This window comes from Fukomys damarensis, unplaced genomic scaffold, assembly GCF_012274545.1.
Source record: "Fukomys damarensis isolate Sample0158 unplaced genomic scaffold, DMR_v1.0_HiC HiC_scaffold_13, whole genome shotgun sequence".
In the NCBI taxonomy this organism is placed as follows: Eukaryota; Metazoa; Chordata; class Mammalia; order Rodentia; family Bathyergidae; genus Fukomys; species Fukomys damarensis.
In genome coordinates this window covers 33483693-33498522 of record NW_022900925.1, presented here as the reverse complement: position 1 = coordinate 33498522, position 14830 = coordinate 33483693, and the positions used below count along the sequence as shown (strand labels likewise).

At 54.3% G+C, this 14830-nt stretch overlaps 2 protein-coding genes across 3 annotated transcripts in view; one reads left to right on the top strand and one right to left on the bottom strand.

Annotated features, from left to right (window-relative positions):
• Window positions 1-14830, top strand: part of Acsf2 (acyl-CoA synthetase family member 2) — a 25219-nt gene that overhangs the window by 4073 nt on the left and 6316 nt on the right. Inside the window, exons 2-10 of one of the 2 annotated variants that reach the window (XM_033762988.1) lie at window positions 7612-7807; window positions 8105-8233; window positions 8473-8526; window positions 8841-8959; window positions 9065-9230; window positions 9399-9494; window positions 9616-9773; window positions 10009-10100; window positions 10580-10656. In XM_033762988.1, the coding sequence (XP_033618879.1) occupies window positions 8165-8233; window positions 8473-8526; window positions 8841-8959; window positions 9065-9230; window positions 9399-9494; window positions 9616-9773; window positions 10009-10100; window positions 10580-10656 (831 nt within the window). In that variant the 5' untranslated portion in view covers window positions 7612-7807; window positions 8105-8164. Of the gene's footprint in view, window positions 1-7611; window positions 7808-8104; window positions 8234-8472; window positions 8527-8840; window positions 8960-9064; window positions 9231-9398; window positions 9495-9615; window positions 9774-10008; window positions 10101-10579; window positions 10657-14830 lie in introns of those variants that run through there. The other variant, XM_033762989.1, reaches the window with a different exon arrangement.
• Chad (chondroadherin) lies at window positions 11035-14829 on the bottom strand (the record flags this gene model as incomplete). The annotated part of the gene is made up of 4 exons (XM_019206889.1): window positions 11035-11178; window positions 11337-11482; window positions 11891-12054; window positions 14080-14829. Coding segments are annotated over 3 exons (1056 nt in total), but the record flags the coding sequence as incomplete, so codon positions are not given.

Genomic DNA, 14830 nt, shown 5'->3' with positions numbered 1-14830 from the left:
AAAAAAAAAAAAAAAAAAAAAAAAAAAAAAAAAAAAACAACAACAACAACAAACCAAACCAAACCAAACAAAAAAAACTCCAAGCAAACCAATAGCCACAGTGGCTAAACTGCATTGTGTAGAAATCTTCCTGTAACCTTTTCCCTAACCAGAGGCAACAGTGGTTCAGATTTCCAGCTCCGTAGATTAATTTTGCTTTCTCTTAAATCCTAATGTTTATACTTTTTGTGTTTTTTTTGTTCAAAAACTAAGGGGTGCTTTGGAGCCCCATTACTTATTAATCTTGACAAAAATATATCAAAGTAGCGGGGCATGATGGTATGTGCTTATAATCCCAGCTACTCAGGAGGCTGAGGCAGGAGAATCAAAAGGTCAAGGCCAGCGCAAGCAATTTAGCAAGACCCTGTCTCAAAATAAATAAGGGCTGGAGGTGTGACTGAGTGGCAGAGCACTGGCCTAGCATGAAGACCCTTGGGTTCAAACCCCAATAAAGAAAAAAAAAGCATAAAGTGAGTATTGTATGTTAAACAACTCGGTATGTCAAGAGTTCCTGGGCTGGGATGTAACTCAGTGGTTCCATCGCCTACCTTGCAAGCACAAGGACCGAGTTCAATCCCAGGTACAAAAAAAAAAAAGTTCCTATGCATTCTAGATCCATCATTCCTGGTCAGATGTGTAGGTTGCAAATATTTGTTTCTACTTTGTAGCTTTTTCGTGTGTTTGTGCTGAGTTTAAACCCAGGGCCTCACAAATTGTAGTTTAGTTTTTATCCTTATACCATTTTTTTTTTTTTTTTTTTTTGAAACAGGGTCTCACTATGTAGTTGAGACTGACCTGGAACTCACTATGTAGCCCAGGCTGGTCTCAAACTCACAGCGATCCTCCTGCCTCAGCCTCCCTCCCCAGTGCTGGGATTGATTATAGGCGTGTGCGATCATGCCTGGCTTTTATCCTTATAATGGAGTGAGTTTGTGTTTTGTTTTTGTAATGTGTGTTTTTTTATTTGTTTTGAGACAGGGTCTTGCTATGTAGCCCAGTCAAGCCTTGAACTTACTATGTAGCCCAGGCTGACCTTGAACCCCCAGTGATTCTCCTGCCTCAGACCCCTGAGTGCTGGGATTAGAGGTGTGCCCCATGCCCTGCTCTAACAGGGTTTTTGAAATGCAAAGCTTTAACATTTTGATGAAGTCCATCCAGTTCATCATTTTTTCCTTTATTGGCATCAAGCGCATGATTAATTAATGTTTTCGTTTGGATTTTTACATTTTTTGCTGAAGACTTTTTAATTTTATTTTTATTTGGTTTTTTGAGACAGAGTCTCACTATGTAGCCCAGGCTGGCCTTGAACTCCTGGCAGTCCTCCTGCCTCAGCCTCCCAAGTGCTGGGTGACAGGTGCGCACCACCACACCTAGCTTTTTTTTGGTGCTGGAAACTGAACCAGGATTTTGTGCATGCTGAGTTCCTCTACCACTTGAGTTATACCCCCAACCCGACAGTTCGTACTTTTGATGTGTCCCTGAAAAATATATTGTTATCATTTGATCTGTAAAGCTTAGAGAAACATGTTGTGCAATATGAGTAAATGCTTTGGTTTTTTTAAAATTTATAATGAATAATACTATGGGTTTTTGTAGCCAGGGTCTTACTTTAATTTTTTTTCTTTTTTCTTTTTTTGTACTGGGGATCAAACTCAGATCCTTGCGCTTGCGAGGCTGGTGCCAGAGCCACTGAGCTAAATCTCCGGCCCCTTCCTCTAATTTTTTGTAGCTCAGGCTGGCCTCAAACTCACACTCCTGCCTCAGCCTCCTGAGCGCTGGGATGACAGGTGTGCGCCACACGCCTGGCTGTATGTTATGCTTTGATGATTTCAGCAAAAAGCAGTGTCCTCGTTTCCATCTGTTCTTCCTCAGTGGTGTGTGTTTTGAGCTCTGATCAGGTTGACGCTTGTAGATCTCAGTCATGTACTTTATCTGTGGCGCCCCAGGCCGTTGCGTGACTTTGTCTATAGCAGGAATTGCAGTGTCCACAGCTTGACCTTTTTGGCTTTTCCAAACTTTGCTCAGGAGAAGCTGTGCTTTGGTGACCTCTGCAGTTACCAAGTCTTGCCATTTCCCACCTTGCTGCACAGAGTTAATGTTGTGGGACTTGGCTGTGGCTCGGTGTGTTTTCCACTTACACGTCCCTGAGTGCCAGTGAAATTGGGCATCCTTTGAAACGCTTATTGTCCGTGTCCCCATGACTTGTGTTCAGACTTTTTGTCCATTTCTTGTGCTAGAGTAATTGCGTGCACTGACTTGGGGTGGCAAAAGCACGCAGGCTCAATACTGATCCTTTGTTTCTTATGCATAAAATACATGCACAAACCCAGGCAGCTGCTTGGCTTGGTGTCTTGTGGGTAGCCTGTGTCTTAGCATGCGGGACCTGCAGGGAAACCAAGCAGGATGTTGCTTTCAATTTCATTTAAAAAGCGTTACGGGTGGTCTTCTGGCACTGTCCCCAGGGAGAGGCATTTGGCCAGCTGGTGAGGTTTTCTGCAGTTCTGGGGGTCTCCAACAGCGCTACCCATTCTGCTTGCCTGAATCTCTAGTTGGGCAGGGTTCTCATGCCAGGCCCTGGCCCGAATTCCAGGAACCTTGACCCAGCAGAGTGCACGCAGGAGGCAAAACACATCCCCTTCCCTTAGGTCTGTTGGCTCAGGTGCTTGCCAGCCTCCCTGCCTCGGTGGCTCCTTCAGGACCCGGCTCTGCAGGCCTGGACCACCCTTGGTGCCCACAGCGACTGGGTGCCAGCCCTGCATGTCACAGCAAGCCACCGCTGTCCCCATTCCCTTCCCTGAAGCAGCCAGCTCGTGCTCTCTGCCCAGACCCTGCAAGCCTGGGCCACCAGGAGCACAGAGCTCTGCGGGGCGGTCTAACTGGGTGGCTGTGTGGGCAGCGTGCCTGCCGTGGAGGTCAGAGTGAGGGAGGTGAGCTGAGAACAGAATGGGGCACTGAGGGCGCAGAGAGGATGAGCCAGGGGCCGTGGTGACTGGTGAAGAGTTGGTGTGTGAGGGGCAGAGGGGACCCTGCTCCAACCTGGGGTCTCCCAGGCCCGTGGGCAGGGCCGCCAGGGAGGCTGAGATGGACTTCTGTGGAAAGGGCAGGGAGCTCAGAAAAGAGGCCAGAAGCCGGGCGTGGTGGTACATGCCTGTAATCCCAGCACTTAGGAGGCTGAGGCAGGAGGATCGCTGTGAGTTCAAGACCAGCCTGGGCTACACAGTGAGTTCCAGGTCAGTGTCAAGTACATAGTGAGACCCTGTCTCAAAAAAAAAAAAAAAAGAAAAGAAAAGAAAAGAAAGAAAGAAAGAAAAGAAAAGAGGCCAGATTTGAGCCCTCTTGCTCTGTCATCCATCCAGAGAAGTGGTCCGAAGTCAGCTGTGGCATCGCAGGCCTGTAATACCCTCTAGAGGCTGAGGAAGGAGGATTGCTGGGAATTCAAGTCCAGTCTGGGCCACATAGTGAGTTCATGGCCAGCTTGAACCACATAGTGAGGCCCTGTCTCAAAAAAACCCAACTAGGGCCGGGGATTTAGCTTAGTGATTCCACCACCTGCTTCACAAGTACAAGGTCCTGTGTTTGATCTCTGGCACGAAAAAACCCCCCAAAACAACCAAATAAATGAATAACGTGTGGGCTGGAGCGTAGCTCTCTGGAAGAGTGCCTGCCTAGCATTCATGAGGCCCTGAGTTCATTCCTAGTACTGAGAAAAACAAGAGATTAAAAAATAATAATGATGAGCATAATTCCACTCCAACAGAAATCACACCTGTGCTTCCAGAAGGCAGGTTAAGGTCTTTGTATCATCTCCAATATGAAAATTACCCATCAACAGTACAGAAGATAAGTAAATGGTGATTTATTATTTGTAATTTCAAAAAGTAACGAGAACAAAGGAGTTTTGGCTATGACTGCACAATAATCTGAATAGCTCTCATAAAAATGGTGTTAAGGGGCTGGGGAATTAGCTCAGTGGCGCCGTGCCTGCCTTGTAGGCACAAGGTCCTGGGTTTGATCCCTGGTACCAGAAATGACAATGGTGTCAAATGTAGAAGCCAAGGCTGGGGCTGCCGCTCCAGGGGAGATGGGAAAGCTGTCCTGTGTGACCCCATGGGATGCGTAACATGGGCAAAACCAGCCGAGTTGTTAGATGTCAAGAGGATGGCCCGTTGGCAGGGTTATGGTGACAGCTCTGGTCGTGAGAGAGAGCGCCTGAGGTCTTATAATGTTTCGTCTTTTGATTTCAGTGCTGATTACATGATGTGTTCAGTTTATCAAAAATCCATCAAGCAAGCCAAGCGTGGTGGCACATACCTCCAGTTCCAGTACTCTGGAGGCTGAGGCAGGAAGATCGCCATGAATTCAAGGCCACCCTCAGCTACCCATTGGAGTTCAAGGCCCACCTGGACTACCTACCAAGACCCCATCTAAAAAAAAAAAAAAAAAAAATCTGGGTGTGGTGGTGCACGTCTATAATCCCAGCACTCGGGAGGCTGAGGCAGGAGGATCGCTGAGTTCAAACCAGCCTGGGCTACATAGTGAGTTCCAGGTCAGTCTCAACTACATAGTGAGACCCTGTCTCAAACCCCCTCCCCCCTCAAAAAAGAAAAAATAATCCATTAAGCGAGCATTTAAAATATGCATACTTGTCTGGGTAATAGTACCTACCTGTGATCACCCTACTCTGGGAGGCTGAAGCAGGAGGTTCTTAAGTTTGAGCCCAGCCTGGACAATTTAGCAACTTAGCAAGACCTTGTCAAAAAATAAAAAATAAAATTTTAAAAAAGCCCAGAGAGGGCCAAGGGATTTAGCTCAGCGGTTCAGTGGCCTGCCTTGGAAGCGCAAAGACCCGAGTTTGATCCCCAGTACCAAAAAAAAAGGCCCGGAGAACGTAGCTCAGTACAAAGGCCTTGGTTCAATTCTCGGTACTGAAAACAGAAAAGAAAAGAAGGAAAAGAAAAGAAAGCATCCTACTCTGAGTATGATACCATATATAAAGTTTTTAAAGGCTTGTAGGGTTTAAACTAGCATTGATGTTTCCATAATAATCTAAATTTAGCAACAGATTATCCTATCTACTTAATAGTGTTTAAAAAAAAATAAAAGCAGCATATAGTATTTCTGGGAAAACACGTTAATAAGTAATACTGGGGGGCTGGAGATTTAGCTCAGTGGTTCCGCCGCCTGCCTCACAAGTGCAAGGACCTGAGTCCGATCCCTGGTACAAAAAAAAAAAGTAATACTGGGAAAGCCAAGAAAGTATGTTTCGGGTTTTTTTTTTGTTTTGTTTTTTTGGTTTTTTGAGACAGGGTCTTACTATGTTGTTGAGACTGACCTGGAACTCACTATGTAGCTCAGGCTGGTCTCGAACTCACAGCAATCCTCCTGCCTCAGCCTCCCGAGTGCTGGGATTACAGGCATGCGCCACCACACCTGGCAGTATATTTATGATATTCTAATTTTTTTTTTTGGTACCGGGGATTGAACTCAGGAGTATGTTTCTTATTTCTGCCTTAGAAGCTACCCTACAAAAGAAATGACCCCAGTTTGGGCTGTGGTAGGAGTTTTCGCCTGTAGAACCCAACATGTGAGCTCTCCCACATCCAGTTCTCTGTGCCATTCACCCTCCAGTTGTCTCAGGCATGGATAAAAACTCCCCGGAATCAAAGCCAAGAGCGTCTCCTAACATGCTGCCAACTGTGTCTCTGTGTCTGGCTTGCTGCGTGTGAGGTTTTGGTCCAGAAGGAGCCCAAGCCTGGCCTGCTGCTCCCACAGGAAACTAGAACCCAGTTGTGGCCACCTGCTTCACCTTGTGATTTCCAAGAAACCTGGAATGGTGGCGCATACCTGTACTCCCAGCCCTCAGGAGGCTGAGGCAGGGGGATTGCCATGAGTTCAAGGCCAGCCTGAACCATATAACAAGGCCCTGTCTTAAAAACAAAAACAAACAAAACAGTCAAATTCCACTTTAAAAAGAAAAATAGTGTTAGAAGCTGAGCATGGTGGCTCACGCCTGTAATCCCTGCCCTTGGGAGGCAGAGGCAGGAGGACTGCCGAGAGTTTGAAGCCAACCTGAGCTACATAATGAGTTCAGGGTCAGCCTGAACTACAAAGTGAGATCCTGACTCAAACAACAAAACAAAACAAAAAAATAGCATTAGAGATTGAACCCAGGCCCTCATGCATACAAGCAAGCACCTTAACACTGAGCTGCATCCTCCCTCCCGATTGCTGGCATTACAGGTGTGTGCCACCCCGGCCAGTGACATCTGAGTACCTCTTATGCCCTAGGCACTGGCAGTAAGGCAGTGAACACAGTTGCCAGCCCTACAAAGTCAAGTCTATTTTTTAAAAACTTCCTCATGAAATTAAACCCAGGCCTGAATTCTCATGGGCCAACTCCCAGAGGGCACCTTTGGGTGGGGCTGTGCTCAGTCTCTGATCCTCTGGAAGCTCTTACCTGGCTTCAGTCCCATCTGCCCTCCCAGGGCCCGGGTATTACAATCCCTACCTAAGTCGCTGATGAGTGTTTACTTTAGTATTGGAGCTGAGACCAGCTGGGTCACTGGTCCTCCTGCTCCAACTCCTCAACTTCCTCCCTTTGCATTGGAAACAAAACATGTCTCAAACCCTCCCCAAATCCCTTTAAGAACAGACAGAGGGGGCTGGGGATTTGGCTCAGTGGTTCCGCTGCCCACGTGGCAAGTGCAAGGACCTGAGTTTGATCCCTGGTACCAAAAAAAAAAAGGAATAGACAGTGAAGTTGCTCCCCTTTTTGGCCCGGGCATGTGGGGCGTGGGCCGGGAAGACAAATCAGCACTGGAGCTTTGGAGATGACTAAATGCCTGGCTGGTTCCTGTGTTTATGAGCCAATTGCATCAGTAGGAGTTGTGAGAACTCTTTCAGTTCCTTCTGGGAGCCTCTGCTTCCTCCAGGGCTGGGGTGTGGCCATGGGCAGCCTGGGGGTGACACTGGGGTGGCACCGGTCTCTGCTTGGGTTGGCAGCTCACTATCCCCGTGGGCACTCAGCCTGCTTGGGCATTCTTAATGCCCGCTGATTTATTTTCAGTGTTAGATTCGTGGGTATCAAAGATCACCCCCATGCGCCTCACTGAACGACACATAAAAGCCCTGGGCTTTTCCTTCTCAGGGCCGGTCCTTCTGCGGCTGTTGAGGGACTTCTTGCCACTCAGGCACGGCTCCTTTTGCCTGTTGCTCTGGGCCGCTGGAGCCCCCCTTGCCAACCGTCTTTTCCTGCCGGTTACCTCTGCTTTACGACGTTCCCAGAGGGAGAGCCCCAGCCCAGGCGCCCTGTGGAGCAGAGGGTCTTCTGTCATCCAGGTGCCCAGGCCAGTCTGTCGGCCAACAAGAGCCTCTCCCAGGGCTGCCATCTGCCTGTTCTGACCTTGAACTAAAGGCTCAAAAGAGAGAAAATGACCTGCAGAGGAGCCCAGAACCTGATCCAAGCAGGGGCGTCCCTGGCTCCTCAGGAAAGACCCAGTGGCCTCTTCCTTAGGAGGCAGGGACAGTGCCCCCACCCTGGCACAGCTCAGCTTATGTCTCCTCTCCCCGCAGTTCTGCAGAGACAGAATACACTGTCCCCTCGCCTGTCGGGGGCCTCAGCTACGTCCAGGGCCCTACCCGAGTTCCTCTGATCAACAACACCGTGGGCCAGTGCCTGGACACCTCAGCGCAGAGGTTCCCCAACCGAGAGGCCCTAGTCGTCCTCCACGAGGACATCAGGGTGACCTTCGCCCAGCTCAAGGAGCAGGTGCGTCCTGACCTCGAACCCTTAGCATAGAGGGATGGGTTCCCAGGCCCCACTGGTTGGGTGCAGATGGAGAGGCGCATGTGACTCTGGTGGTGCCAAGGCCTCAAGAGCTGGCAGAAGGGTCGGGGCTGAGGCACAGGGGGATGCCTGGGAGCTCCTGGGGGACTTGTTGGCTCCACTGCCAACCTGCTCAGCCCTGTCCCTTTATCCCTGGTGATTCTGATGTGGGCCGAGGACCGAGGGCAGGAGTAGGGGTCCCCTCCGCCTTCTGTCATCGTGCCCATCTGTTGGAACCAGGTGGACAAAGCTGCTTCCGGTCTGCTGAGCATTGGCCTCTCTAAAGGTGACCGGCTGGGCATGTGGGGGCCCAACTCCTATGGCTGGGTGCTCATGCAGCTGGCCACCGCCCAGGCAGGCATCGTTCTGGTGAGGAGGGGTTGGTCGGGCACTGGGACAGTTTCGGGGGGGTGTCACTCACGCTCCTGGCTCCTTGGCCCCAAACCACACCTGTGCCTGACTGGTTTCAGACCCAGCATTTCTTTCTCCTAAGGATCACCAGGGAGCTGGGGGGACAGGGGTCCTGCCCTGTGCCTTCTGAAAGTGGAGGGGCAGCAGAGGGTGCAGTGTCCGCTTAGGCCACTGAGGCACCCTCACTGTGCCCCCAGGTATCTGTGAACCCAGCCTACCAGGCTATGGAGCTGGAGTACGTCCTCAAAAAGGTAGGAGCCCTTCCTGCGGGAGGGACCCTGCCGGCCCGGCTGGGTGGTGGTTTCTTCCGGTTGTCACAGAAGCTGACCAGGGTGGGGGAGGCATGCCGGGTGACACCACAGAGTTGGTGTGGGACGAGGCCTCCGCCCCCTGGGGGGTATAGCTCAGACCCAAGGCTGGTGTGGGCACTGTGTATGTATTTGCGGTGGGGCGGGGTGTGCGTGTCCAGGGAGCCACGCATGTGGGGAGAGATGGTGAGGACCCCCAGAGGCCCCGTCTGGGGCTTCCTGCTGACCACAGCCGGGCGGGGGCTCCCCTTCCACAGGTGGGCTGCAAAGCCCTCGTGTTCCCCAAGCAATTCAAGACCCAGCAGTACTACAACATCCTGAAGCAGATCTGCCCCGAGCTGGACAAGGCCCAGCCAGGCGCCCTGAAGAGTAAGAGGTGGGTGTGTCCTGGACGTGGGGAGCAGATGACTGTGCCTGCTACAGACCTTGGGGTGCGGCCGGCCTCTCCCTGAGCCTGCCCTCAGGCCCTGGCTCTCCCCAGGCTCCCGGATCTGACCACCGTGATCTCGCTGGACTCCCCTCTGCCGGGGACCCTGCTGTTGGATGAGGTGGTGGCAGCAGGCAGCGCAGAGAAGCACCTGGCCCAGCTGCGGCGTACGCAGCAGTTTCTGTCCTGCTATGACCCCATCAACATCCAGTTCACCTCGGTAGGGCACAGGGGCAGGGCCCGGGCTGGCTGGGAAACAGCCACCTGTGTCCCCGGCACACCCTCCCCGCCCACCCCGCTCCCCGCTCCCCCTTCCCAGTCCCGTGCTTCTCTGGGCGGTGGCCGAGGATGGGAAGGAGGCCAAGCTGTCCCCTGCTTCTTTTCTCAGGGGACGACAGGCAGCCCCAAGGGGGCCACCCTCTCCCACCACAATATTGTGAACAACTCCAACCTGATCGGCCAGCGCCTGGGCCTGCCCCTGAAGGTGAGCTGCTAGCAGGGCTTCCAGGCGCCTGACCTCACCTGAGCTGGGGGCGGCTTTGTCGGGCGCCTCCTGCTGGCCAGAGGACTCCATGACAGACCTGGCCTCCTGTCTCCATCTCTAGCCGCCACAGGAGTTGCGGCTGGTCCTGCCCAGCCCCTTGTACCACTGTCTGGGCTCCGTGGGGGGCACAATGGTGTGTATGCTGCATGGTGCCACCCTCCTCCTGTCCTCTCCAAGCTTCAGTGGCGAGAAGGCGCTGGAAGCCATCAGCAGAGAGAAGTGGGCACTGGTGGACAGGCTACCTGTGGGCTGCTGAGACCTCCTACTCCTCTCTCCTGGGCCCTGACCCCTCCCCAGGCTATGGTCCCTCCAGTCTGGAGACCTAGGACTTGAGCTTCTGCCTTGAGCTTCTGCTTGTCCCCCTCAGCTTTGGCCTTCACAGTGGGGCGAGGTGGGGGGAGAGGGGCTTCCTTCACCTCCAAGCCTACTTTGGAGACGCCCCCTCTTTACACAGAGGCTCCATTCTGTACGGCACCCCCACGATGTTCGTGGATATCCTGAACCAGCCAGACTTCTTCAGTTATGACATCTCATCCATACGTGGAGGTGGGATGGGGCCAAGAACGGTCAGGAGTGGGGAGGGAACAGGAAAGGCACTATAGAAACACGGGTGGGAGCCGGGCATAGTGGCATACGTTGATGATCCCAGTGCTCTGGGAGGCTGAGGCAGGAGGATCATAAGTGCAAGTAAAGCCTGGGAACTTAGTGACTTAGTGTGAGCTTTTCAACAAAACAAAACAAAACATTTTTTTTAAAAGGTCTGGGGATACAGCTCAGTGCCAAGGCCCTGAGTTCCATCCTCAGTATTGCAAAAATAAATACATAAATAAAAAGACACTGTTGAAAAGGAGGCAAAGCCCCAGTGTCCTGTCCGTGGACACCAAGCCAAGGCCAGTCGTGGGGTACAGAACAGGCCGAGGGTCAGGAGAGGGAAGGGAATGTTCTCCCCTGGAGGGAGCAGCAAAGGGAGGTCTATCTGCTGGGCCTGCGGAAGGGGGCGCCAAGTCAGCCTCTCTCTGACCCAGGTTTGATCGCCGGCTCCCCTGCACCCCCAGAGCTGATCCGAGCCATCATCAACAAGATGGACATGAAGGAGCTGGCGGTGAGTGGTGGCCGGAACCGGGCTGTGGGCAGGGGAGGGAGAGTGACAGTGACGCCAGGTGGCCCTCTCTGAGGAAAGCAGAGGCGGGAGGCAGCTGACCTCCCCAGCACCTGGCGGGGCATGGAGGGAGAGGACGAGGGAGTTGATGTTATACACACATACATCTATTTTTAAAGAAACCTGGGGCGGAAGCAGTGCAGCATGGAAAGCTATGCCGCGAAGCGCAGTCAGACTGTCCTGGTGGGCGAGGGCAGTGGAGTTGGGCTGGGACAAGGGTCTGAGTTTGTCTCCAGATGGTAGACCGCCTCATTCTGCGGATGTGGGCAGTAGCTTCTCTGAGAGGAGCCCCAGCAGGGCCGGGTGTGATGGCTGGGGGTCTCTGTATCCTCCCCGGGCCCGGCGGGCGGCCTGCCGGGATGTAGGAGGCAGAGGCCGTGGGAGAAGGTGTGGGTGATGGTGGGAGGTCAGTAGTTTCTCCGGCGGAAGGCAGAGGCCGGTCACCAGGACTGGCCAGGTCGGGACCTGCAGGGGGGCAAGCATGGTCGTCAGGACCCCAGTGACCCACATGGGGTTGGGGGGTATGGTGAGTCCCAGGCAGGGTCCTTTCCTCCCTTGGAGCGGGGGCCCAGTCCTCCCCTCCTCTCCCTGCGAAAACGAGGCTCTGCGTGCCTGGCTCCCACCTGTTCAATGGCGACCAGCTTTCTTGGACCTCTTGGTGGGGGACTTGCAGCTGCGGAAGGCATCTGTGTCACGGATGTGCTGGCCCCTGAACTTGGCGGGTGACGCACAGGTGGCATCCGGGCGAGAAGTCTTGGCCTCCAGCCACCTGGAGAGACAGAGAGTTGCTGGGATGGGAGCCTTGGGTTGGGATAGACTTGAATCTGTCCTTTTTCTTTTCTTTCTTTCCCCCAGTAGCTGATTGAACCCAGGGCCTTTGCTCTAAGCCACATCCCCAGCCACCCTTCTTATTTATTTGTTTATTTATTTATTTTTTGGAGACAGGTTCACCCTAAGTCACTAAGTTGGACTGGGCTCCAATTTGCAATCCTCCTGCCTCAGCCTAGCACAGTACTGGGATTACAGATGTGCACCACCACACCCAGCTTCATCTTCATTATGAAAGCAGGGCAGCTGAGGCTCTAGCGCCTATCAGTAGAGCTAGGACGTCTGCCCAGGAAGTCCCACTGTAGGGCCATCAAACAGATACGTGTGGGGTGACCTGGGGCGTTCTCACCGCCGAAGGCCCCGGAGCTGGCAAGTACACTTCCAGGGGTTGCTGGTGAGGGTGAGGGCCTCCAGGTTGTCAAAGGGGAAGCTGGGCGGCAGCTGGTTCAGGCGGTTGTTCTCCAGATGGACGTGTTTCAGCGTGGTCACACCCAGGAAGGCACTGTCCGAGAACTGGGAAGGCGAGGGGGCAGGAGTGAGTGTCCAGCCCCAGGCCCATCCTCTCCCAGCTCTGTCTCCAAGAGGCAAGGTCTTCCCTTGTACGGAGCACTGGTACCTGGGCAGTTGCAGTTTCTTTCTTTTTCTTTTTTGTACCAGGGATTGAACTTGGGCCCTTGCGCTTGTGAGGCAGGCAGCATGCAGTTTCTTTCTCCCCCACCAGTTTTTTCCTTTTGGAGACAGGGTCTTGCTATGTAGTCCCGGCTGGCCTTGAACTGCTAGTGACCCTCTTACCTCATCCTCCCAAAGGCTGGGACGCTGGGCATGTGCCACCAAGCCTGGCTTGCAGTTGTACTTTCAAAGCAGAAAGCTGCTTTGACCAAGCTGCCTGGATGACCTAATCCCCGCGGCCCCCTTGGAGATAGGTGTTGTTTTCAAAGTATGGATGGCAAAATGGAAAAAGTTCCGTCCGTCCCTTGGCCAGGAGCACACTAGTGAGTCCACAGTAGCTGTGGGACCACACCCCATGCCCTGCACAAACACTAGACCTGGGGAAGCAGCCAGATTTAGACCCAGGAGCCCAGGCTGGCACACGGTGAACCTGGGCAGTGTTTGGTGAGGTGGGCAGTGGGCCCAGGGTCCCAGGACTTCCCCCCAGCTCTGTCCTCAGTGCTCCCTTGCTGCCTGCCAGACGCTATTTGTGGAGCCACCTTGGTGGACTTTGGCCAGGTTGGCGGCTCCAAAGGAAATGTCCTATTGGTGCCCACATCTTGGCCCTGGCATTACATTTTCTGTCTGGCCTCCCTTGCCCCAAATCAGCCCAACAGGCTGTTCTGCTGCCCTTCAGACCACTCTTGCTCTGGTGGGCACAGTGGCTACCTCCTGTAACCGGGGTGGGGCCAGAGCAGGCTGTCTCCCAAAGGCTGGCTGCTGCCCATGCAGATCTGCCCTTGTCTCTGGGTTGAGGTGCCCAGAGGTGCCCTCTCCTGCAGCTTGGGTTGGGGTGTGACATTCTCTCTGAGACAGGGTCTCCTTCGGTAGTTCAGGCTGACCTCGAACTCACTATGGAGTGCAGGCTGGCCAAAAATTCAAGGTGACCCTCCTGCCTCAGCCTCCTGAATGTTGGGATGACAGGAGTGCCCCACCATGCCCAGCTGGGGTGTGATGTTCTTTAATAGCCAGGCTGTCCTGGTCCCTCCCCAACCTGGCTGAAGCCCCTGTGCCAGGGTGATTTTCCAGGCCCATCCAGTGTGACCCCACATGAGCAGTATGGGCATTCCGGGGTAGAGGATGAGGGAGGTGCACAGAGGACACAGGTCTGATAAGAGGGTGGCAGAGAGGAGCCAGGGGGATGTGAGGGGAACCCAGGGTCATGTGCCAAGGGTTGGCAGTGGCATCCTTGCCCTTGCTCTGCCATGGAGCCCATGGGCACCGTGCCTACAGCATTTGGCCCGTGCGCCTTGATTTCCCCACTCAGTTGGGAAGGCACCTGAGGATTCAGAGGATTGTGGGTGGTAGAGCAGTGGGGCCCAGGGCACAGCACACCTGCCTGGCCTCTGGGGCTGAGGAGGTCTTCCTGGGGGTATCTGCTCGCCCTCCCTCCTGGCCTTCTGGTCCACCTGAGCTGGCCCCCGCTAGAAACAGGGTCCCTTTGTGGGCCTGATTTTCCCAACTCTTTAGCAAACAAACCCCCCTTTATGGGGCGCTGGGTGTGCTGGAGACTGGGCGGACCTGGAGGAGGGGCAGAAGGCAGGCTCCGCCAGAAGAGGTGGCTGCCACTCCAGGCAGGGTTTGAGAGCTTGGGGCCATTTGTGGGGCCAAGGCAGCCCCCACTTCTCCCAGGAGGACTCACGTGGCTGAGATGAGGAGCTGGACAGGGATGAGGGTGCCAGTGGGGAGGGTGCCGGGACACAGGAGGGAGGGCGGAGACCTGAGCCACAGGAATGGGGTGGCACAGTATGGTGCCCAGCTGGGCTCCCTCCCCCAGGCCTCCAGGTGGGGCGGAAGGAGCCAGGCCAGAGCTCTGCCGTGGGCACTCACCTTCTCCAGGCTGGTGTTGTCCAGCCACAGGGTCTCCAGGTAGCGGCCAAAGGACTGGAAGGCGCTGTCAGGAATGCTTTTTAGCGGGTTGTGTGACAGCTTCAGCTCCTCCACCACGCGCAGCTTGCTCAGGGCGGCAGCCGGGTAGCTGGACAGCTGATTCCTGTCCAGGTAGAACTTGGCCAGGTTCTCCACATCGTCCAGGGCGCCGGGCTGCAGGGAGCTGAGCCCATTTTCCGACAGGTAGAGCCAGCGCAGGTCCTTGGCTCCCTGGAAGGCGCCTGCCCGCAGCTCTCGGATCTTGTTGTTGCTGAGCTGCAGGATGAAGAGGTTCACCAGAGGGGACAGCAGCCCCCGGGGCAGCTCGGTCACTTTGTTGTGGTCCAGGTAGAGGTAGGTGAGCTCTGTCAGGTCGTCGAAGGCGCCGGCGCGCAGCGTGCGGATGTCGTTGTGGGACAGGTACAGGTAGATGAGCTGCTTGAGACCCCGGAAGGCGCCAGCGGCCACCTCGCGGATCTGGCAGTGCTGCAGGTGCAGCGACACCAGGTTAGGCATGGCACGGAACGAGCTGGCAGCCAACACTGGGAAGTTGTTGCGCTGTAGGTTGAGCAGCTTGGTCTTCTCCGACACCTTGGGGATCTTCTGCAGCCCCACCTTGTCACAGATGACGTGCTGCAGGTCACCGTGGCAGTGGCAGTTCTGGGGGCAGGCGGCCAGTGCCGGCAGCAGGCCGGCCAGGAGGCCGATGCCG